At 32.2% G+C, this 23,586-nt stretch overlaps 1 protein-coding gene across 1 annotated transcript in view; it reads right to left on the bottom strand.

The window, feature by feature from the left end:
• Positions 1-9,807: 9,807 nt before the first annotated feature.
• The window catches only part of LOC128983587 (glycine receptor subunit alpha-2-like), a 75,927-nt gene continuing 62,148 nt past the window's right edge, over positions 9,808-23,586 (bottom strand). Inside the window, exons 6-9 of the mRNA XM_054402922.1 lie at positions 22,202-22,351; positions 19,284-19,482; positions 16,814-17,135; positions 9,808-10,112 (exon numbers count right to left, since the gene is read on the bottom strand). Of these exons, the coding sequence (XP_054258897.1) occupies positions 9,909-10,112; positions 16,814-17,135; positions 19,284-19,482; positions 22,202-22,351 (875 nt within the window). The 3' untranslated portion in view covers positions 9,808-9,908. The remainder of the gene's footprint in view (positions 10,113-16,813; positions 17,136-19,283; positions 19,483-22,201; positions 22,352-23,586) is intronic.

The following is a 23,586-nucleotide window of genomic DNA, read 5'->3' as shown; positions in this document are numbered from 1 at the left end:
TGCATGACCACCTACTTTCCTTGAACAAATTTTTAATTCTACATTTTCAATCAAAAATAACTCTTCATCAATTGAGGAAGATGTTGTCTCAACCAGAGCTGAGACTACACTGAGCTTGAAAGGCAAGCGTTTGTTGTGAACACACAACAGCATTCTCAAGCGCTTGGAACAAGCGCTGAAAGTAAGTTACTTGTAATAAGCTTTCTTTGTGAACGCACCCTAGGTCTCATGGTAAGACCTGGACCTGGGACCGATTTACTTTTTCAATTTGATGTCCCCAGAGGCCAAATACAAAATCCGTTCAAATTAATATACATTCAATTTTGAAGTTTATTTTGTGTTTTTCACAAAGGCAAAAATAGGCTGCTCATTGAGTTATTCAGGTAATCTGAGTTATACTGGGTGTGGATTTTAGTTTCCCAAGAGGGTTCCGCCCACCTGCTGGTTACCACCTAACCATGGTCCTACAAAAAAGAACCTCGTGGCATTAATAAAGTGTATATCGAGTTGAAATAAATTGTAAAATATTCAAAGGTCCAAACTATGCCCTGGATGAACTGAAATTTTGTATTGTTTCATATTTACAAAATAATTTAGAAAATCTGTAAATTAGTCCTTTTCACATGTGATTTTAGCTTCTAAATAATAGTTAAACACTAATGTATCCCCATCCACTGCTCTGATATGTTATGAGCACAAAAAGCACTCAATAGTTGGAAACAAATTATTTGTATAGTGTTGAGAGCTTGTACCGTAAAGGCATGTTTAGAAACATTAGCATGTTTAGCCGCCATCTTGAATTGACCGGGTAGAACCCTCTTAAAATTGATTTCAATACTTCTAGTATGTGTTGATGTGATTTGTATTTGGTTTGTTATTATACTCCTTTCACAAAATTCAGGCGGTTTGAGAGGAAACTCCCCCATTACTTTTTTTTCTTAATATATATGGCACAGTTGATAATGTTTTGGCAATCCTCAGCTGTTGAGCTATTATTTTAAAGGTAGGCTCAAGTGGAGACCGCCTATAATTTGTTAACAGAATATAGTTTCCAGCTGTGTTATCAACACATTTTTTAAGAGTTTTTTTTATGGCATCTTTCAAAGTTTTCTAAGAGTATTGAACATAATGGGATCGCCATTTAACTTTGTTCAATACTATAATAGCTTACCGTAAGCGCACGACTTGTTTGCGCGTGGCCCCTCCACCGCCTCCTTAGCCAGGAGGGGCCCCCACCACAGACGGGCGCTTTGCGATCTGCTACTAGTCGCCCTAAAAATGTTGTCTATACTGCACGGCAGCACCGCACCTGTTGGTCTTATAATTTCCCTCTCTTCACTGTAAATGGTTTGCCCTTTTTATGGGCGGTTGCCATTATATTAATCTAAGTTAGCTTAACACTTTTTTAACCCACGGCTAATAATTACTTTTTAACTTTCACACAACTTTTTAACAATCACTCAATAATTACTCAACGGCACAACTCCACAACACAGTCCAATAAACTGATAGTTGATAGAAACACGATAGAATACAAAACTCTTCAGGTCATAAATTAATGTCATAAAATACTTTACGACTTTAAGAGACCGACTTTGTTTTATCAACAGCAGATATAAAATAAATAACTGCAATCCATTAACTGTTTTACAGGGTGTTCGGAAAACCCGTCCGATATTTTAAGGTGTTATTCATTGTACATAATATGAAAATAAACAAACGTTTCCATAATTATATGTACTTACTAAGCCTTGCGGTTTTCTGTTTATAGGTACAGTATATCTCTATGTGTTTTTAGATAAAGTACTATATCTAAGATATCACCTATAAACTCAGTGGTTTACACCTAATAAGTCAAACTTTACAATTAAATTGGAAAATAGGACCACAATGATTTTACCTTTAGGTTTTGGCCTACATTTAAATAAGTAAAACATATTTATATCAAAACTAAATACTCTACTACACAGGGCCGGTTCTAGGAATTTTTCAGAGTTAAGCGAACACCCGAATCAGCGCCACATAGGATTCCCCCCACCCCCCCCACCCGACAAACCAATAACATAACCGTATTTGTTAATTTTTTCCAATAATTTTGGAAAGAACTTTTTTATAAGTTTAGGTTAGAAGAATACTTGCAATAAAAGACTGTTTATATTCGCAGAAATTTAACATTTTTACACTTTTACTCATCATATCAACTTTTGCAAAACCAAGGCCACACTAAAAAAAACAGGCTGTAATCCGTAATGCTCGTCAAGCATGACGTCACGATAGAAGACGGCAATGACGTATTTTTACCGTTTGTGATCAGCTGCTTGTTTTAATCTTTCCATGGAAAATAAATAAATAAATACCTACGTCATTGCCGTCTTCTATCTTGACTTCTTTGGGCTGACTGGACTCGCCACCAGATGATTTAAACAAAAATCTACTCATTGATTTGGCTTGTTTTTTATCAGCCTCTTCCAAATTCACCTTACCCTTTTTATAATAAGTGCCAGACGTTTTCTTTTTCTCTGTCATTGTTTTCTTAGTATCGGCTCGCTAGATGTTTTACTCATTTATTCAGTTTATACTTTCTTCTTATTTAATGCGCTAATTTTAAATTAAACTTAAAACACTCGTAATCATTCACTTATCAACAATCATGAATAATCAAAACAACGCCATTACGATACCGATACACTCTAATACGCTAATACACTACAAGAGAGCAATACAACGTAGTGCTCTGCTCTAGGATAAGAATCAGAAGGGAGGGAAGGGAGGGGGAAGTTTCTTGTTGTGACAATTGGCGCTGCACGCTTGCTTATCTCATCTCGAGCATCGCGCCGTACGCTGCCGAGCGTCAGCTCAATACAAAATCGAAACTGCAAATGGCATTGAGTCCTTGAGTTGTAGTGCTGTACAAATGTACACATTTTTCAAGTGCTGTTGGTACAAACAGAATAAATGCCTTTATTGTGGTATACTTGAACTCTGAGCGAAATTAAACAAAATTACGTTGTTCACGTAAAAAAAAATTTCCGTTGGCGCCACGGCACCACTTTTTCGTGGCGCCATATGCGGCCGCGTAGTTCGCGTATGGGTTAAACCGGACCTGCTACTACAGTACCAAAACAATAATAAAGAAACATGGTATGGTACTCAAATTAAATTCAAATTTAAATTCCAAAAAATGTACGCAAGGAAAACAACGCGAACAGCGCTGGTCGAATGTTTCTAGAAAGCGTAGTCCGACCAATGCCACGGAAACTTTGGCTGCGGTGGGAGATTGGTCCCGCTCTCCCCCCGCACACCCGGCTCGCAAACAAGTCGTACGCTTACAGTACCTCTTCTTCAGACCAAGTACCAACATTGCACCCAAACTATTGTAATCAAAACAATCAAATTTAAAGTATCCAGGAGAATAAATAATTAACAAAACATTTTTTATAAACAATTTTATTTAAGTCTAATATTTCTTTAAGATAACTAATTTAATTCTGTATAAAATATTCAGCTAAATAGGAAATGCAGTGACTGAATATAAATTACAAAATTTGACCAAAGAATGATATGGGTTTACAAAATCAGTTGCCTTATTTATGTTGGGATGAAAGTGAAATAGAGTGAAATATTTGATGTGAGATGAGAGTGTTAAAGTGGTAGAATACATGTAGACTGTACATTATACCTCAAGTATATTTTGAAAACTAAAATTACCTTGAGGTGTATAAAGTTTTGTCATTGATTATATATTCTTTATATTTCAATTGTGTTTTTATTTGATAGTTTTAGTGAGGAAAAATGTATACTTTACAAAGTAGTAATGTATGCAATTATATTTTTTTAAATGACACACACAAAATGTAATATACAAAAACAATATACATTCAACAATAATGTAAATAAATTGATCTATGAAACCAACCAATAATCACAAAAGTAACATAGTGTATTATTAGATAACTTCATTTTATGTTTATGTTCCCTCTGATAGTTTTCCTGTTCTACGAAGTCTAAAAATATTTGATCAACATAACCTCACAGGTACTATTGTTTCACAAAATTTGGCTTTTCATAGATTTTCTGGAGTACTTCTGATAGTTAAGATTATTACTTTATAATTACGTTAGAAATTCAGAACGCAGAACATAAATAATAATCATAATTAAAAACCGGAAACATAATTACATTTTTGTCTTAAAATCTATCACACATCTAATTTGGATGACTTTGATGGAAAAATAGCGGTTCAGTTTATTACACAATTGCCAGAAGTTAAAATTATTGGAGCAAGAATTACCAACAATGGATGACTAAAATCAGTAAAGATTGGGTGTTAGGCCTGGCGCACACGGTCGATTTTTCGATCGGCCTATTAAAAAATCGGCCAAAAATAAATCGCCTTTGATTTGTGTCTAGGCGCACACGTGGTGATTTTTTAGTCGAGAAATGGATTTTATTTAGTGCGTTTAAGCTATCCTAAAATGGACTTTGTTGAATTAACCTGTGTTTGTGCTCTTCTAATTAGATCAAAGAAAAAAAAGAAGAAAACTTGAATATTGGGTCCATCCTATAGTAAGTCAGGGACTTTTAAATCGACAGTTTTATAAACTATACACTTTACGTGATGACAGTAAAAAGTCCTTTAATTACTATAGAATGTCTGTTGAAAGTTTCAGTTTTTATTATAACAGCTGTGGCCTTTTTTTAGCATAGAAAACAACACAACTCACACTGAAGTTCACTGACTCCTGTGGAGAACAACAAGCGACTGGCCGATTTTTAGTCGACCGTGTGCGCGGACTGATAACAATCTGTACGTTACAGATTTTCGGGCGACAATCGCCTCGCCTCGCCTACGAAAACCTAGATTTTAAAATCGGCGCAATTCTCGATCGCCTGTGTGCGCGCTTCCATTCAAATACATGATGCACAGATTGGCTGATGAAATAGTCGCCTCAAAATAATCGCTCGTGTGCGCCTAGCCTTATTAGTAAAAATAGTTGTGGTTTTGGTTTGACAATTTAACAAGACATTTTAAGAACAATGTATTCACACAAAAACATGTCAAGTAACATCGTAAAACAACAAATATTATAGACCTCTAAAAAGTATAGTAGCCTACATACAGTACTCACTTAGACTAGTATCCTTAATAACAACCTTAAAATTCAACAAGCCTAGAAACATTTACCAAAACATATTGATTAATGGCTATGCTATAAAATTGGTATTTATAAATAAACATATTATTTACTAATTAACTAGGTTTGCCAACAGGAAAACCCCTCATTATGATCCACAAGTGTTCCAGTCCTTGCTTCTTTGAATAAAAAATGTTTCTGACAGTTTGTCACAGAAAGTTGACTCCAGCACTGTAGGGTTAAGAGTTTTCCTTTTTAATTATTGTAAATTAACATATGTCAGCCTTTCAACTACATTATTCAATTATAAACCAATACAAAACAACTAGAAATGGGAAGTTCGGATCACCTCACTGATCTGGATCAATCGGTCTTGTTCACTGTTAAGACCCGTTCAATGTGACCCGTTCGATTGACCCGGTCCGGTAAACCAAAGGCAGTTGTTTCATTTTGTTCGTTATTTGAAAGTAAACCTACCACGACGTTGAGGTTAGTTCGAATGTGGGATCATGGATCTTTGGATCGTTCAAACTGATTCCGATATTGAGCTATAAACAGTTATGAAATTGATAGCTAAATACATTATCCGAAATAATACAATGTGTAGTGTTACTTTATACTTAATTCCCTTTTTCAGCACTGAAATAAATATACAACTCTATCTTTTACTTTTAATTATATAATTTAATTTGTACATAACCTTACTTTTACAAACCTTGACATGACCATACTGGTTAAATCGATTATCGATGACGTATGGAATATTATCAATATATAAGTGGGCTGTTGTAATTGACTTAATTTGTTTCCATATAACCACCACCTTTTTATGATAGTATAGATAGGCCTAGTAAAAATGAAATGCGGAGACTATATGACTTTATTGTGTATGCCCAGTTTCATTCGCTTCCGTTTTGTTGTGGACCGACTACTGAGGTTTAAATTTAATTACGACATGAATACTCAACTATCGGTCAGTCAGTTCTTCACTCCAGTCAACTTCCAGTTCCCAGTCACCAGACCATACCACTGGAACCAACAGTGGCGGATCCAGAGGGGGGGGGGCGAAGAGGGCGACCGCCCCCCCTCGGGCATACATATACATATGTTTTTTACTGCATTGCGTAGAATAATTTGTCACACAAACTTTGGACAAAGAAATGGTATAAAACTGTAATTTTGGAGACTTGGTTTACACACATTTTTCCCAAACCACCCAGATCCCCTGTTTTGCCCCCCTCCCTTGTGACTATTCTAAATCCGCCACTGGGAACCAGTCAGTAAGTAACCAATCACCTCTAACCTCAGTCTTTTTGGTCGGTCTTGGAACGAAAGAAAAAGTGAACGAAACGGAGTACGCAAACCTATTCGGATGGTGTGATCCGGGTCACTCGTTCACTTGGATGACCTGGTCGAACCGAACGGGTCCTGACCGAACAACCCACCTCTATAAACAAGTTCAATAATTTACTGTAATTAAGTGATGGAGCCTGGCTTATTTTTATCCTTTTATTAGATAGTTAAGTAAAAAATCAAACTACGCTGTAGTTTTTTGACAAATTATACAAATTTTGTATGGCAGTTCTGTAGTTTCAGAATCTAAATACAATAGGCACATTGAAACTGTTTCTAATGGCATCTGAAAGTAAAAGTGGACATTATTTTATGTATAGGGTGTGCAAATGGTATTCTTTTTTTCTCACTCAAAGAGTCTAGCTGGACTTGTCTTCTAAGCTTTTAAGATTTATAGCTTTTACCTATTCAAAGTTTAACAGTTTTGAACACTTTCAATCTTTTTTCCAATGTTGTGCTCAAAATTTTTTAGTTGATACCGTATAATACCATAAATGGTAAATAAGAAACATTTAATCCATCATGCAGTTCATGTTTAATGTACTGTGACTTAATTTATTATAAATATATCGCTTCTGTAATTTAGACTATTATTTTTCAAAGATTTGGTGTTTGGTGCAATGGTAATGTTGTAAAAATAACAAAATATTCAAGCAGAATTCAGTCTCAAACTATGTGTAGCTTTGAATAATTTCAAACTATATGTAAAATTTTTTTTCTTCAGGAACCAATTTAAATGCACCGCTTGAATATGGATTTTTCCCAAAGTGAATTAATAACTGCAATATTTGAACAAGCATCCCGATGAATGGATGTTTGCACACCCCTACTTTATTTCAAACCAGTTTATCATTTAACTACACTCCATTCACAAAATGTAAGTATTTTAAGGGGGAGCGATTTCATCCCCTCCTCCTCACCCTTACTTTGAAACAACAGCCGACAGCTGATATATACATTAAGCTTAAAAAAAGGTGGTGGAAACCCAGGATACCTTCTCCTCAAACTGCTTAAATGTTGTGAACGGACTTTAAAGAATCTTTTGTGGCACAAGTAACAACTAGCCCTATAATACATATTAATCAAGTAAATACATGACTTAATCTTAATGTGTTGAAATTATACAATAATATAAATTTGATACATTTAAAATTTTAAACATTAGTAACAATAATAAATAACTACCAGTATCAACAACATTGCTTCTTAACTTAACTGCAAAATAATATTGTTGATCTTATTACTTGCTATATCACAAGTAAAGTTTTGCAAAGTTTACAATGTAGGCCCTAATATTATTATGCCCATAATAAATCAAAATGTCAAAAAAAATTCGAACCTTTTTGTACTTGAGCAGGTTTGGCACTTTAAATGTGAACATTATATAATGTTTCCGTCATACAGTAGCTATAAGTTAAATATATAAAAATCTAAAACACCAAAAGGCACTTAACATTTTAATGGTAAGCAGTGGAAGTGATATGTTAAGTATTTAACTATAATTTATATATACACTTTATTTACAAATATTCTTTATACTTTTGATTTATATAAAACATATAAGTGATTTGTAATTTTGTTCAAATTATTTGAATATATTGATGATTTTAACTTAATCTGATTCTACGTGTATCTTCAGTTGATATTGGGACACATAAATAATTATCAGAGGTAAACATAATGTTCTAACTTAGAGAGTTATCTATGATTACGCTTTATTATTTGATGACAATGAAGCGTAGACTTAGTTATAATAAAATCAAAGAATTGTCTTAAAACAATTTTACTTATTAATTATTTTTTTGTTAAGTCCGTTTCCAATTTATATTTTGATTTGGCTATTTGATTTGATAAACCATTTGACATATATTAGTTGAAGTTTGTTTTATGTTTATATTTTGATATGGATATGTTATTTGATAATACACAGGTTTATATTAATTTGATAACCAAGCTACATATTTTTTTATTCGTTTTTAGAGTTTTGTAGAAGTAACCTAAATTTGTTGTATACAATTCATTTAATCAACTCATAGCTGGTGGTTTGGGAAACCCATACAAGTGTACTGTATTTAGTTTTATCTATATTTTTTATTTTTGTCTTTTGCCCTTTGTTGGTCATAGGTTTATTATTAGAACTTTTAGATGCATGTTTTTATTAATTCCAGAAATTATTGTCAAGAAAATATTTTGAATTCCTAGGTCAATATTCTCCTAACCCATTTTTAAATAGATGAATACTCATACACTATCAATATCTTTGACAATTATAACCAACATCCTAGTTCCATGTTACGCTTTAGAAAGTTTTTAATAAAAATTGACACTATTGAAACAAGCCACAGACAGAGTGTTGTGCACTCAATCAAATTGAATGTATTGATTCTATCAAATAGACTAACTTTTTATTCAAGCAAAATTTAAATAAAAACCTATTATAAACTATGGAATCTTTAATGCCACATCACCTATAGTGTCAAACACTAAGGGAGGGATCAAATGTTGACAGTATCACACAGTTGCAAGAGATTCATCCACTATTTTTTTTAAATGGCTTCACCATCCTCATATATTGATTTTGATAACAATACTGAGACTGAGACATAACTTAGACATGCAAACACATTGAATTTACACTAATTTTAAGACCTCTCAGAACACAAATTTCAGTTTAACTGCATTGTTTCTAGTTTCTGTTCCAATAACAGCATTTATGCAAAACAACAAAATGTCCATATTTTTTTAATATTTTTACAGCGTAAGTTTATGAAAAATATACACATGAATGCTTATGGCCGGTAGCACAGAGAATTCCATTGATTGAATCAGAATTGTTTAGGGTTGGAGTACACCAATCACATATTGGGTTTTAGATCAACCACTCCATTACCACAGTATCAGTCATCCTTAATTCTTTTTTCTGTCATCATTCACTCAAATACAACAAAGATTAGGTCAAGGGGGCAACTGGAAATAGTAAAGTTACTGAGTACAATCAATTGAGCTTCGGTGTAAACTTTAAGCTGCAATAAAAAAGTCTGTACCCTACTTTGAATAATAATTCTTATGCAGACATATTAAAGTACAATGCAAGCACTTGTTGATAGAAATCGCCTGGTTTAAGATGGTCAAGCACTGAGGTGGCAGACAGACAGGCCGATAAATACTAAAATTGATTCTCTTGACAGTTTGAATCAGCAAAAGTCTTCGGACTATTCTAAGCTCATACTTGTTTATCAAAAAGTGTATGATATCTCGCTAGTAGATCCTAAAGAATTCTTGTCTGGGCTTAAACAAATAAGCAAATCTAGTGTACCTTTTTACAACCATAAACTGTGTAGTTTTCATTTAAAAGCTTAGTGCTAGAACGATTGTCTCGCATTTTTCTGTTGTTTGGTGCTGTTGTTTGGAAGACTGACGTCACGTGACGTGCCGTTGCTTGGCCTCGTTCAGGTACGTGACCCAGTAGACAACAGTGAACACCAGGAAGCTGAGAGGGAACAATGCGAGAGATACTTGGTCAATTGTACCTCGCTGTGATCCACAGTACAGGATCAGGTATTCAGTGACAGCTCGCAGTTTAGGCTTCTGTTCAGACTCCGACTGGCCAGCCTCCGTGTTGTTCTCCTGCAAATGCCTCAGTTTCAAGTGGTTTATATGTGTAGTACTAGTACTTTATTATGGTATTTTTAAATATCAATTGATTTGTTACTTGTATGGATGTTCAAAATGTAAACACTATAAATTATTTATACTCTCAATAATTACCTGTTGTAATGTTATGGTTTGTTTCAAGACTTTCCAGCCTATATACATACAGTATTGCCATAAACAATAAAATTTGAATGTCCATATTCGATTTATAATTCCCACATTTTGCAGTTGGAAGATTAAGTTTTCATGAGGCAGTTCTTATAAGATTCTGATTGTAATATATTAGAAGAATATATTAGAATAAATACAAATAATAGTTTGAAACTTATTGATTCCCATTTATTTTTGACACTGGGATAGACAACCGTTTGTCATCATCAATAGTCTAATGAGGGTTGGTTGTTATTGTCAATGTTAGTTTGGTTTATCTGGCACTATCCTAAAATTGAGGTAGAGAGTTTTCCAGTTAATGAACTTTTTATAATAACATCATGACAATTTTCCTTTTTTAATTTCCCCCCCCCCCCCCTCATTTAACATAGTATCTGGAGAAAGTATGGTTTTCATCATAATCTTTGCGTTTGCGTTTTGGGTCTCTCAAAGTAATGTCTCAAGTGATGTCAAAAACCAAATGATATTTTTAAGTCTGTGATGTGTCTCTGTATGTGTACAAAGTGTGTCTACATACCACCAGATTTTTATGATATATTGTGTGTAAATAACATCCATGGTATCTTCAGGTCTTTAAAAAAATTGTTAATTTTGATTTTTAATATAATTTAAAAATAATTAAATAATTAAAAATAATTATTTGTTTTCAATAAAAACATGTTTAACTACGATTTTCCCCTCTTCAACAACATTATTACATTTCATCATGTAAAATTTAAGGGTTAAACTATTATATTTTCAAAATAGTTAAATGATATGGTAGGAACATAAAATTTACGTAACAATATGAGAAAATTAATATTAATATTATGTCTAAAGTTAAAATAGCTAAATATCAAAAACTTTTTTTTATATACCCATTTTTATTTGGGGGTCCACTAGAACCCTGCACGCGCTTCAGGGTAAAAAAAACAAGCGTGCACGATAAGGGTTAAATTATCAAATCAGCTGTAAAAGACCACACAGAACAATAAGAACACTAGGCACATAGCAAATGAAGCAAGTCTGGTGTTGCCTAAAAAGGATCACGGATCAGATTAATTGTGGTTTCCATGAGACGTTTTAGAAATTTTAGAATTATTATATTGTTTTTACCAAAGCTTTTTATTTTAGCGAATTTCTCATGTAGGGAATAAGCTAAGAAGTAGGTCTCATGGTAAGACCTGGACTCGGGACTGATTTACTTATTCGTTTTGAGGTCCCCAGAGGCCAAAAACACCATCCGTTCAAATTTATATATATATATATATATATGTGTGTGTGTGTGTGTGTGTGTGTCCGTTAGCACGATAACTCTAACAAAAATTATAGGATTTTGATGAAATTTGGTATAAACATGTAAACCAACATTTATTTAATCGAGTTCGCGAACCAGCATGATCAGACCATGGGAACGGGGGTTTTATGGGGTAAAAATGGGTTTTTCCCATTTTTGACCCTAAAAACATAAAATTTTGGAATCTCTTTCCCAATAATTTTATAGAGCTTAAAAAATAAATAATTTAGTATATTGAAGCATTGTATGCCTAATGGTTACCGAGAAAATAAAAACTATTGTAGTTTACTTGTTTATGGATATATATTGATCAAATTTGGCAAATTTATTTATTTAATCCTATACTATTGACGTTTATTGTTCAAAAAAACACTGTTTACCTTCCCTATAGAAGCAAACCTAAGCACTCGTTAAATCAAATCTATTATTCTAATTCCGTAAGGAATTTCTTGTGCACAGTAAAACTCTTTTATTTATTAACCGATTTTGATGATTAATGTGTCAAATTAAAGGGAATTATCTGCAGAAGTCATGGAATAATTTTTGGAACGCTCAGTTCAATGTGCTTCGCCCCACTGGACTTTAAAATTTCCATGTATTTTTAAATATAAGTGAAAATTGAGTTAGGTTTATCAAACATATGATTCATTTCCTTTTAAAAACATCTGTCTTCATAAAAATGACCTCTTTCCCTTATGTCATTTTAATATTTACTTTTTCTGTTTATTTATCAGTTTAAATACAATGATGACTGATGAAATTGATAGATCACCTTTATGGCCAATGTTTAAATCCAAGAAAATCAATATTTGCTGAATATCTTTTACGAATAGGGAATGGCCATGGGAGCTATCATAATGATCTTGGTGATTCATTGATACCACAATGTATTGTGAATGAAAATATCATTGACAAAATCTCCAGTGAAGGATTCTCTGAAGATGCTTTAAAAAAGAAAAACAAATCATGCAATACTTTCACCAAAGAATGAACATTGTGACAAAATAAATAATAAAATAGTTGAGCAACTAAATAATGACAGTCGAGTTTACTACTCAGTGGACACATTGATTCAAGAAGAGAGGGACCAGTTACATGTAGCTGGTGAATTTCTTCACACTTTAGCACCAAGAGGTTTACCTCCTCACAAATTATACCTTTAAAAAGGTGTAATTGTAATTTTACTAAGGAATTTAAAACCACAAAAAGGACTGGTTAATGGAGCCAGATTAATGGTAAAGAGATGAATAACAAAAAGTCCTAAATCTTGAAATTATTACTGAAAGTTTGGCTGGAAAACAAGTGTTGCTGTCCCAATTAAGTTTAGAACCATCAGGATTTTTTCCCCTAAAACTCAAACGTCGACAGTTCCCATGTCGAGTCGCTTTTGCCATGACCATTACAAAAAGTCAAGGACAGACAATTGAAAAAGTTGGTCTTTATATGCCAGAGCCCTGCTTTCAGCATGGGGCATTGTACGTAGCAATGTCAAGATGCCGCACTTTTGATGATCTAAAAATAATGGTTAAAGAACAACGAAACCAAAGTCATCTGGCTAAAGACGTTAAAGTGTAACAAGAAACATAGTATGGGAAGAGTTTCTCATTTAACATTTTAAAAGTAAGATGACAATTATAACTGGTCTGTCAGACAGTATTCTGTAAGCCTACTCTGTTAGAACCTTTACTAAAACAGTATCGAGCTTAACATTTTGATTTATTGTAATTAAAAGTTTAGCTCTTAAAAGTTTTTTATTTTTTTAGTAGTGATAAGTTAAGAGTTAAAATGTAATTTAAATTTGTTTAATATATTGAAATAAGTGAAGATTATTAACTAGAAACAACTAGTGTTATTTAAATTGGGAATAAATATGTCTTATTTATGGAAATATTTTAGTAAATATGTAATCAGACAAGTTGAAATTAGCTTAGTCTGCAGGTTTACTGGTATTTCTATTGTTTATCTATAAATAACAGTAACAAATAACTCTGTTGGCAGGGTCTTTTTACTGTATGTACAAAGATATTACTTACAAATAACACTTTCATAAATTGTACTTACTCTTTCTTGGCAAATAAATATACTATTACCGGCATATATTTTCTTTTTAGGACAATATAGGGAAGAACCTTTTCATAGCCTAAGCCTCCTCTTTGGTGTATGGCAACGTTGCACCGCATCGGCATGCCTATTGCCATAGTAACAGCAGGAATAATATACTTGTAAACGTAAACATTGCGCATACGCTCCATTATAAATTAGTGCAACAGCTGTTTCAGTAGACCGGGTATGCAGCAGTGCCACTTTCGTCTCTCTTTTTAATTGTTTTATTGAGAGGTGTAAAATGCAGTTACACTTGTCCTCGGTCCATGAGTGGAGTGCGGGCCTTACACATCCATCCGACCTCAAGCATACCCACTAAAAGTCTCGGCGCGGCCTTGTATTTAAGGAGTAACTATTTTCATACTGACCAATGTAAACACAATTGTTTTACACCTGCTTACTTTTAAAAACTACAAAATACCTGTACAATCTTTGAAAAGTAAATGTTTCTAAAAATAAAAATTAATTGTTTATGTAAAGTTCTATACATACAAAACTAAAAAAAACTGTTTTTGCATACAGATTACAGTGCAATTAAGTGATATACCCGTCACAAAAGTAGATCCTTTTTTTTTATTTATTTACTTTAAGTTTTTAAGAACCTTAATTATTTTAACTGTACAACCCAACAGAATCCATCCCACTTCAACAGTCTAAGAGTGTACTAACATACATTTCAACTTACTGTGCACTGTTATCTAGGTTATTGTTCTTTAACTTACCTCATGAAGTTGTTTTCTCGAAACAGATGCTTGGAATGAAAAATAAAAAAACCATTGCATGTATTAAATAAATTCTGCAATAATTTGTGACGATAAATAAGTGATAAAAATAAGAAAAAAAGTTAAAAGCAAGACGGTGAAAAGGATGACAGTAATGATTAAAACATGAAAAACTTGAGTTGAAAAGATATTAGAATTCTCAATATGAAATATTACCTGAACAGATTTTTGTTGAATCCCTGCAATGAAACCTTAAATTTATTTTCACAACATTTATTTGTGCATAAAAACTTTACCAGGATGATGCCCATCTCACCTGATGATTAGATGTCCAAAACCTATTCATATTTATATCCTAGATTAATTTTATATGCCAATTTGACACTTCTACCTGCAATGGATTTTTTTAATATGTATAGTTATTGTCGTTAATTGGCTTTTATATGTTTGTCTAAAAATCTAACAAACATCAGTACCAATAAATTTAAATGGACAGTTTGGGTACAAATTATCATTCTGCATTGATTAAATTATTTTGTAATATGGTTAAGTGTATACAGAATATGTTTAAAAGACATAGTAAATTAAGCCTGTTTCATAATCTGATATCTGATATCCAGCAACCACTTGAAAACTTTATCTAATGAGATATAATAAGTGATATTTGTATTCCGTCCTATTTAAAAATTATAAACTTGATGATTTTTTAATTTTTAACACGTAAACCAAACACCTAAAACTATAAAATGAATAGATGTTTTTGCAATTCATTCCAAATCAATAGCTTTTGCTTTTGAGAATATCTTGCTTAAAATATTACTTACATGTATAATTGTAAGCTTATGTTAAACAAAACGTTGACATTGTTCTAGCTCTAGCTGTCTATTACAAATGTCTCCATATATAATATTCAATAATGATAATGACTGAGTAGTATGAAATTTTGTTAAAAAATATAAATTTGTATATTTTTTAACATTATCAGTTTTGAAAACAACCGGTGAAAAATGTTATGTGCTTATTCGAAATAACCAAGTTACTACTAACCAGTTGATACTGCTGCTCTTGAAAAACATAAACTACCTATTCTAACGTTTGTTACAAAACATATTCTAACAGTATAGAGACTCAATGTTAAGTTGTAGCCCACAGCTTAAAAACTTATAACACTTTTTTCCATATAGATTTTCGCGATTCTAACAATAAAATATGTGTCAGAATTTAAATTTTAAGTACGGTAATGGTAATGTTCAAGTTCAATTTAAACCTGTCTTTCAACTGATAGTCAAAGTTTATTAAAAGTGAATTACTAACTATGCCAAACAATCCAAATATTCAAATAAATAATACAGTTTGCATAATTATTGTATATTTTAAATTGAGGACATTTTACACTACAAGGTCCTAATAATCTACTTTACTTATACTAAAGAATTCAAATAATATATTATTTCCACTTATTTAGGAAATGTTCTATGTTCTAACTATGACAGCTATTTACACCTACTTGCTACTTCAAATTACCATCTAAGAAAATTTTATTGAACTTAAATTATACTCACCCAAAATTACTTAAAATGTAGCAAGAGAGTCCTCTTGAAGTTGTTAAAAAATAACAAATATTTTTTTAAAGTGACAGAAAAAGGGAAAACATCACCAAAAATACTGTTTTTAATGTTAGTGACAGTCTTATAGAATCTATGTTAACTGAATAATTGTAATTTTTTTTTTCAAATATCAAAAGAGAAAAAGATAACATTTATGTTTTATTTGTTGGTTCATTTACATTAGGTCAATGGATGCTCATTTAATTGACAGTTTTGTACAAAGAAGAAACCAAACATTAATACTTCAAAAAGTAAAGGGACTTTTAACTATTCTCTCAGATATACTGTAATGATTGCCATCAATACATTATAAAACCTGTATACAGGAAGTGTTTTGAGTGAAATAATTTAAAATGATTCATGGTCAAAGAAACAAATGCTTCTTCTACCCATAAGCTATAGCTCTCTAAAAAATTTCCTAGTAGGTAACAACTTAATGTATCAATTAAACAGGGAATTATTTGACTTTTATTTTATGTATTGTATTGCCTGTATATAAATATGTTGTGGGTTCGGCAACATATTTATGCATTTCATGGATAATTGTATTTCATGATGTTTATGCAGGGGACACATTTTGGGCTATAATAGGCATGCATGTATATCAACTTTGTTAGAACCTCAACCCCAAATACCTACTCAACCAAAAAATAATTATTTATCCAACTGACAAATACTGTTGAATCGTTAAAGACTGGCACTATCACCAAAAGTGTAAGGAAAGCTATGCCACACAGAAAAGAGGATAGAAAGAGAAGGAGTACGAAACGAGGAAGGACAAAAGCTGTTTACCCTTGCCTCGTCTCCGTTGGAGTTTCGAGAGTTTCCTGGATTTCCTCTACGGCCGCTGAGGATTTCTAAGCGTGCATGATGGGGATGTACCTTACTGCCGCCGAAGAGCCTTAACCTAGAGGCCTTATCAGGCGGAGGCATCGCATGATTGGACGATTGTAGCTGTAGCTCCAGATCCCTCTTCTTGTGTCGCCAGTGTTTGTCATAGCGGATGCCAAACAGGACGATGAAATACTCAATAAGTGCAAAAAACACAAAGAGAGTGCAGGAGATGAGCCAGACTTCGATGCACTTCAGTTCAAGTGCGCTGGGGGAATTGTTCCTGAAACATAAGACATTTAGCTAAGAATTAAAATGAAAGCCAATTTCTTTTGAAAATTGACTATATAGCTTTCTTGAGAAAAAGATAATAAAAATTAATATTGGCAAAATCAATTGTACGGTTTATATTTTACATTACGTTTCTTTTATCGATTTAATAATGGGATTTTGGGATTTTCAGGGGGGGTCTTAGGAAACTTTGTTTAGAGGTTTAAGTTCGATATCTCTCTATGAACGCTCAGGAGCTGAAAAAATGTGGGCCTATTTTAAAAATTAAATTTACACATCTACAGGCAAATATCTTTCTTACAATATGCTTAGATTTTCACTGCAATGCACAGGAGCTGAGAAAAAAGGTTTTCAATAAACATGCTTGTCTATTATAGAATGATAGAATTAGCCTCATGTTAAATCTCCATAAGAAAAGTCGAACTTGCACATATAGGATCGATAACCTTTCATTTGGTACCAACCGCGTGCAAGTCGGTCTAGTAGTATGGTCAGGGTGGCTGTCGTCAGCTTAAACATTGGCCCCATTTTAAATCTACATTAGAAAAGTTGAACTACCATTTTTGAACCAATTAATATAAATATTAAAAAAATAAAAATAAAACCTGCACATATATGACCTATAACCTTTATTTTGGTCCAACCCGCGTGTAATTCGGTCCAGTAGTATGGCCAGGCTAGCTGTCATAAGCTTTTAATTCTGGCCCTATGTTAAATCTCCATAAGAAAAGTTAATTTTTATAATGGTAACTATAGGTTGCTCCATGGTCGAGAATTTGAACAAAAAATATAAAATAATGTTCAGACTTCTCTATTTTTACCTCACACTGTAAAAACATGTGATAGGAATTTCTTCTATTTGTTTTGATTTTCTGTTTATATGTTGTTGTTATTTTGTCACCAGCATGGCAACCCATAAGACCCATGTTAGTTTTTGTAAAATTTAAAATTCATTTTTCGTGTTTATTTTTTACACTATTTTATTTTATAAAGAGATGCTGCACATCTACAGTAAAATATATTTAATTCGGTACCAACCGCGTGTAATTCGGTCCAGTAGTATGGCCAGGCTAGCTGTCATAAGTTTTGCAAAAGTTTTTTCAGTATATAAGATAATCGTTATTATGGACAACCTAATGCGGCTATGAGTGGGAATCATTTGTAGAAAACACTAAAAAACAAGACCAGCTTTTGAAAAATGATATAAGGTGTTGATTATTTTGATATGTTTCATAAAAATCTATGTACATGTAAAATATCTTAAATCCTTGATAAGGCCTACAATTAATTGTGTAACACAGCCAACAATGCCTTTGTTTTGAATAAGTAGAAGTTTGATATGCCATGTCAAGAGGGAGTTCCGTTTACTCACAATTCCTTCTAATCACCAGGTACGACAGGCTAGTTTGCATGACTCAGAACCACGTATGCAGATGAAGTTAATGCACCACTCTTTTGTTATGTTTAGTAAATTGTTTATTTTATACTTTATTGCAGTTTTGTGTAGGAATAGAAAAGATCATACGGATAAATTTTCTGTGGCATTACCTAGTCGAATAAATTATAAAATTATACATAATTAGTCAACCTATTGTTTTTAAAATAGCAAATTAGGCCTACTAAAAATCAGTACCTTTGTAACCTTCTTACTAATACTACTACTATAAGACAGCTGTAAGAAAGTAGCCTATTAACACCCAAAGGTTTTTTAGAACTCCCCTCTCAATCCACAGAGACAAACGGATCCAATCATCCGTTTTAGGTATGCAAACTCAGGACCGACAATTGAGCGGATAGAACAGATTAATGGATGTAAATCAAGAATCTTCTCTCTATACAGTTAAAACAATATACAGTAACAACTTAAGTCGTCATCTCTTATACCTAACGACCTCTGATATTCTTATAAGTAGTAAATCTACAAACTTAGTTAAAATTTTGTTAGAGCCATATTTGCATTTGTCTTTTCTATTTAATTCTGTCATTTAGAGTTAACGCAGCTGATGCAAATATTATCCTCTAGCTTTAACCATTACAGATAAAACATACTCCTAACCAGTAGATGCATAAACAGCCGTATTGTCAATTTTCAACGGATTTTATGATGGAAGCGAGCACCGGTACTCAGCTGTTGACTAACCTGACAGTGTCGAACATTGTGACCAATGACAGAAGAGTGGTGACCAACAACACCATGCGGCCTGGCACCACCTCGGGGATGACGACAAACCCACCCCACGACATGATGACAAACAGAGTGCTCGGCAGATACGTCTCTAGCAGGTGGCTGCGTATCTCTCGGCTCATTGTCATCTTCATACGGGCGGTCGAGTGATTGCCTGTAACACACCAATTATACTAACTACCAATACCATCCTTTAGATGTACATTCGGGCTTTTGGGATGACAATTTATATGAGTAGAGCATCATGTAATGCGAGTCCTTGATCTTTGATCTTTGGGCTTTAAATTATCCTGGCTAAGAACCAAGAAGCCACATATGTTTTTTGATACAGTAGTAACAAAGCTATAATTCATTTGATACTTTAGTTTCAACCATTTACCACACTTTCTGGTGTATTTAGTAACTTGTACAAGTGTACCACGCCAGGGTGAGTACCTATTTAAAGGTGAAGGAGATTCGTAAACGATTGTGTTGCATGAACGAGATTACAACTGTTGAGTATACAGGTATTCGGGTTTTCGTGTATACCCCCAATGATAATAGATAACCTACTCTTTGATGGGAAAATGTAAACATTTGCAACATTTTTAAAATACTGTTAGTTTATGAAGACTCATTATTTTATAACAAAATATTTATTTATTTATCATATCATGTTGTGAAAGTCCTAATGATGGCTTTGCAAATGTCGTATTTTTCTCAAGGGATTAAAAAAAATATTTTAATTGGTTTATCTTTGTATATATTTATGAAATCACAATTAATCACCACACGCGACGTTGTCATTAGATAAATTCTCAAATTTAAGATATCTTTGAAAGAGACACTGTCATGTTTGACCCATAATAGCTCGCTTGAGTTAATATTTACGGCATTGTATTTTACTCACGAAAGCCTTTAATTTGATGTGCATATCTACGACATGTGTAGGTTGATAGGTTGAACTCTATGCTTACGTTTAAGATTTTCTTCAGACTCCTAGTGGGCCGTCCTCCTGAAGAGGAAGCGTATCACTGATTAATGTGTTGAATTTATTTTATGTCTAGTAACTTTATACGAAGTTTTGTAGCTCTTTATCTATTATTTGTTGAAATATCTAAACGTCCTAGCACTTCATGCCATATTTTAGGCTATGGAATAGCTGTTCCCTTACAAAAAAAAAAAAATTAAAAAGTTCAACCGACATAATTTAGCTCTTTTTTCTTAAAATATTTCAACAAGATGTAGTTAAATGTGTATTTTTCAAAAGTACTCATTTTGACACAACTGAGATTGGAGTCCATAGGAGTGGTTGTACATACCTGAGGAGTCACTAAAGAATGGTCCTGAGGTGTCCTTGGTAGAAACTGAGAAACCAAATATGTAAGAGTCCTTGATAGCATGATACACTGTAACAAGCCGAGCAATTGTGTGTGCAAATCAATAATTAACAAGCAGAATATAAAATATGCCAACAGTGTGTATAGCTTACAGTACATTGAAACTTACTGCAAATGAATCGTGATGAATGGTGTGGTGAATAGAGTATTAAAAATAAACGGTGTATACAATTAATATATTGTACAACATAAATAAAAAAATAGGAGTATAGCGGTTCAACGGATACAATAGTTTAGTCCATGTTCATGGTCCTTTTTAGATTAAGGATATTTTTGTTCAACTATTATATGCAAGACAATGTTTGCTCATGGTCATATTGATCTACTATAAAAGGGCAGGCAGGACAGTATAACCTTTGAGTATATGGCTTAGGGCTAAATGTGTTTAATTCAGTCCTCAGCAGTAATTCAACTTTGATATTATTTTAAGTTTGCATTTAGTGTAAGTACTTATAAGTACATTACTGAATATTTTGATGCAGGTGAGATCACATTGATATACTATACTCTATTGAAATGGACTCTTATAACTATATTTTTTGTTTTAAATTAAGTTATGGTCAAATAAAAAAAAAATAAATAATGTATAAGCTGTACAACTATTTCACACTGCTTTTCTTATTCGCAATGGAGAAGTCAACAGATTAAACCCCCCAAGGCATTACTATTTTAGAAAGTAACTTTTCTAGAATCATAAAGAAATACATTTTTTTATGTTTATGATGTCACTAGTTTAAAAACAAGTTTTTTTTAAGTAGTGCAAGTTTTTCACTTGTAGGGATTTGATTGCTATTTTTTTTTTTAATTTAGATCCAATCTGGCCACTTGCTGCAAAGCTGCAACTCTTATGTATACTGATTACTGATTAGAGGTCGAATTGAAAGTATATTTTGGCATCCACCGACTAAGCTTGTGATCCTATTTTGAACTTTAATGCTTACCCTTGTCTGGCTCATTTAATAATAGCCATGAAATTATAGTTAATCTCTAACTACAATATAAGAAATGAATAAAGGGCATCCATAAAATTCTTCACTTACCATCACAATTATGCCCTAACTAAATCTTTAATACCGTTTGCCAAAAATTTGTCATGAAAATTTACAGAAATAAACCAAATAAAAAACATATTTTGGTTGAATTCTCATATAAAGTAAAATTTACCTATTAAAGAGTAAAAAATGTAAAGCCATGTTAGCTACAGCTTGAAATGAGTAGTATGTAGTGTTGAAACTAATATTATTACACATTTTTTTTAATGTCGCTTTACATCATGCATTCTCTATGAAAATCTTAATGTTTAATATTAATGAAAATTGAAAAATTGTAGTAAAATAAGACTCAGTGAATAATTTATGAACAAGATAACGTGATAATGTGGTGAACATTAGTATCTCATACTTGATTCAATCTTTAATTTAGTATTTAGAAAAGAAACTGTGCGGAGTTTATAAAGTGTTTTATCATTCAACAATTTAATAAATAACAAGTTACCTTCGCCATAGAAGACGTTGTGTGTTTTGTTCTCAGTTACGAAGGAGACGACGTATTTAGGCAGTCGGTAACCATCACCGAAGTCTGAGGGGAAGCTGAGAGGAGGATCGTTGCGCCAGACAAACTTCATGTCATCAGCTGTGTATTTGTCTGTCGGATTATACAGTAGAATGAAACAAATTATGTTGATAGCTACTTTTAACTGGGTGGTGAATATAACCTGCATCGTTTAGGTTAAATTAATTTGATTATTAATTAATCAGAAGTACATATTATTTTATGTTTATATTTTGTAATTATCAATAATTGTTTGCTTATCTATATTACAGGATCATCAATCAAAGCTTGATTATCAATCTACATTAAGGGGATATGGCAGTGAAAAAGCTAACTTTCTTAACATTATCACTAGGCCTTTCAAACTTATACCATGTGTTTATAGGTATAAAAATAGTTAAAAGTAAATTTTTTTGTTAAGTACACCTTTAATATTTTTGTTTATGTAATTAACTAAATTTGATATAACTTCAGTTCTAATTATTGGATTTTAATAAATAAACCACCAGTTTGCAGGGAATAATGCCCTCTAAATATTTAGGTAGAACATTAACTTTATCTTGATTCATTACTTTTTTATGGGTCGTTTTGTAGTTAAAAAAATAAATTGGTTTTCTGTGGAAATAAAAATACACTTTACACTTTAGAATAGGCATACATTTACAATTCTACATAATTATTTAGATAATAACATTCCAAACACTTGGTAAAAATTTGAATCATGTAGCTTATAAACGGTTTTAAAGGTATATAAAATTTAGTAGTTAAAAATGTTAAAAAAACTGATTAGTGGGAATCGCACGCTTAAAGTTACACTTGGCAGTGTAACCATGGTGTTACTTATTGTTGAGTTATGGATAAATGTATGCAGCTTATGCAAACATTTAATTATTATTTATTATATTATTATGTAATTATTACTTTATTATTATATTATTAATGTTATTAATAATTATTATTATTGCTATTATTAATAATTATTATTATTAATAATTATTATTTTTGTTATTATTACTGAAATAAGTCAATAACCGGATTTTTCAAAACTATTTTCGGTATTTTTTAAACATAACCTAAGCACTAAAATTTTTTTATTGTTTACCAATTTTTCTTATTTTTAGCATTTTAAATTATAATTTTAAAAAATCACTTTTTTGAAAAAAAATCATTATTTCACTGTCATATCCCCTTAATCTACTTCTCTAAAAAATAACCACAGTGTATAAATAGTTTTATTTGTGAACATGGTTTTTCTAAACAGTTTTTAATTGTCAATAGTTTAAAAATTACTATTGATGTTTTGCAGATTTATAATTTAAAAAGGTACT

This window comes from Macrosteles quadrilineatus, unplaced genomic scaffold, assembly GCF_028750875.1.
Source record: "Macrosteles quadrilineatus isolate MER2022 unplaced genomic scaffold, UCM_ALF_1.0 Scaffold_1__1_contigs__length_201487025, whole genome shotgun sequence".
Lineage (NCBI taxonomy): Eukaryota > Metazoa > Arthropoda > Insecta > Hemiptera > Cicadellidae > Macrosteles > Macrosteles quadrilineatus.
Note: the sequence above shows the minus strand (reverse complement) of the source record. Positions and strands in the feature narration are given on the sequence as shown.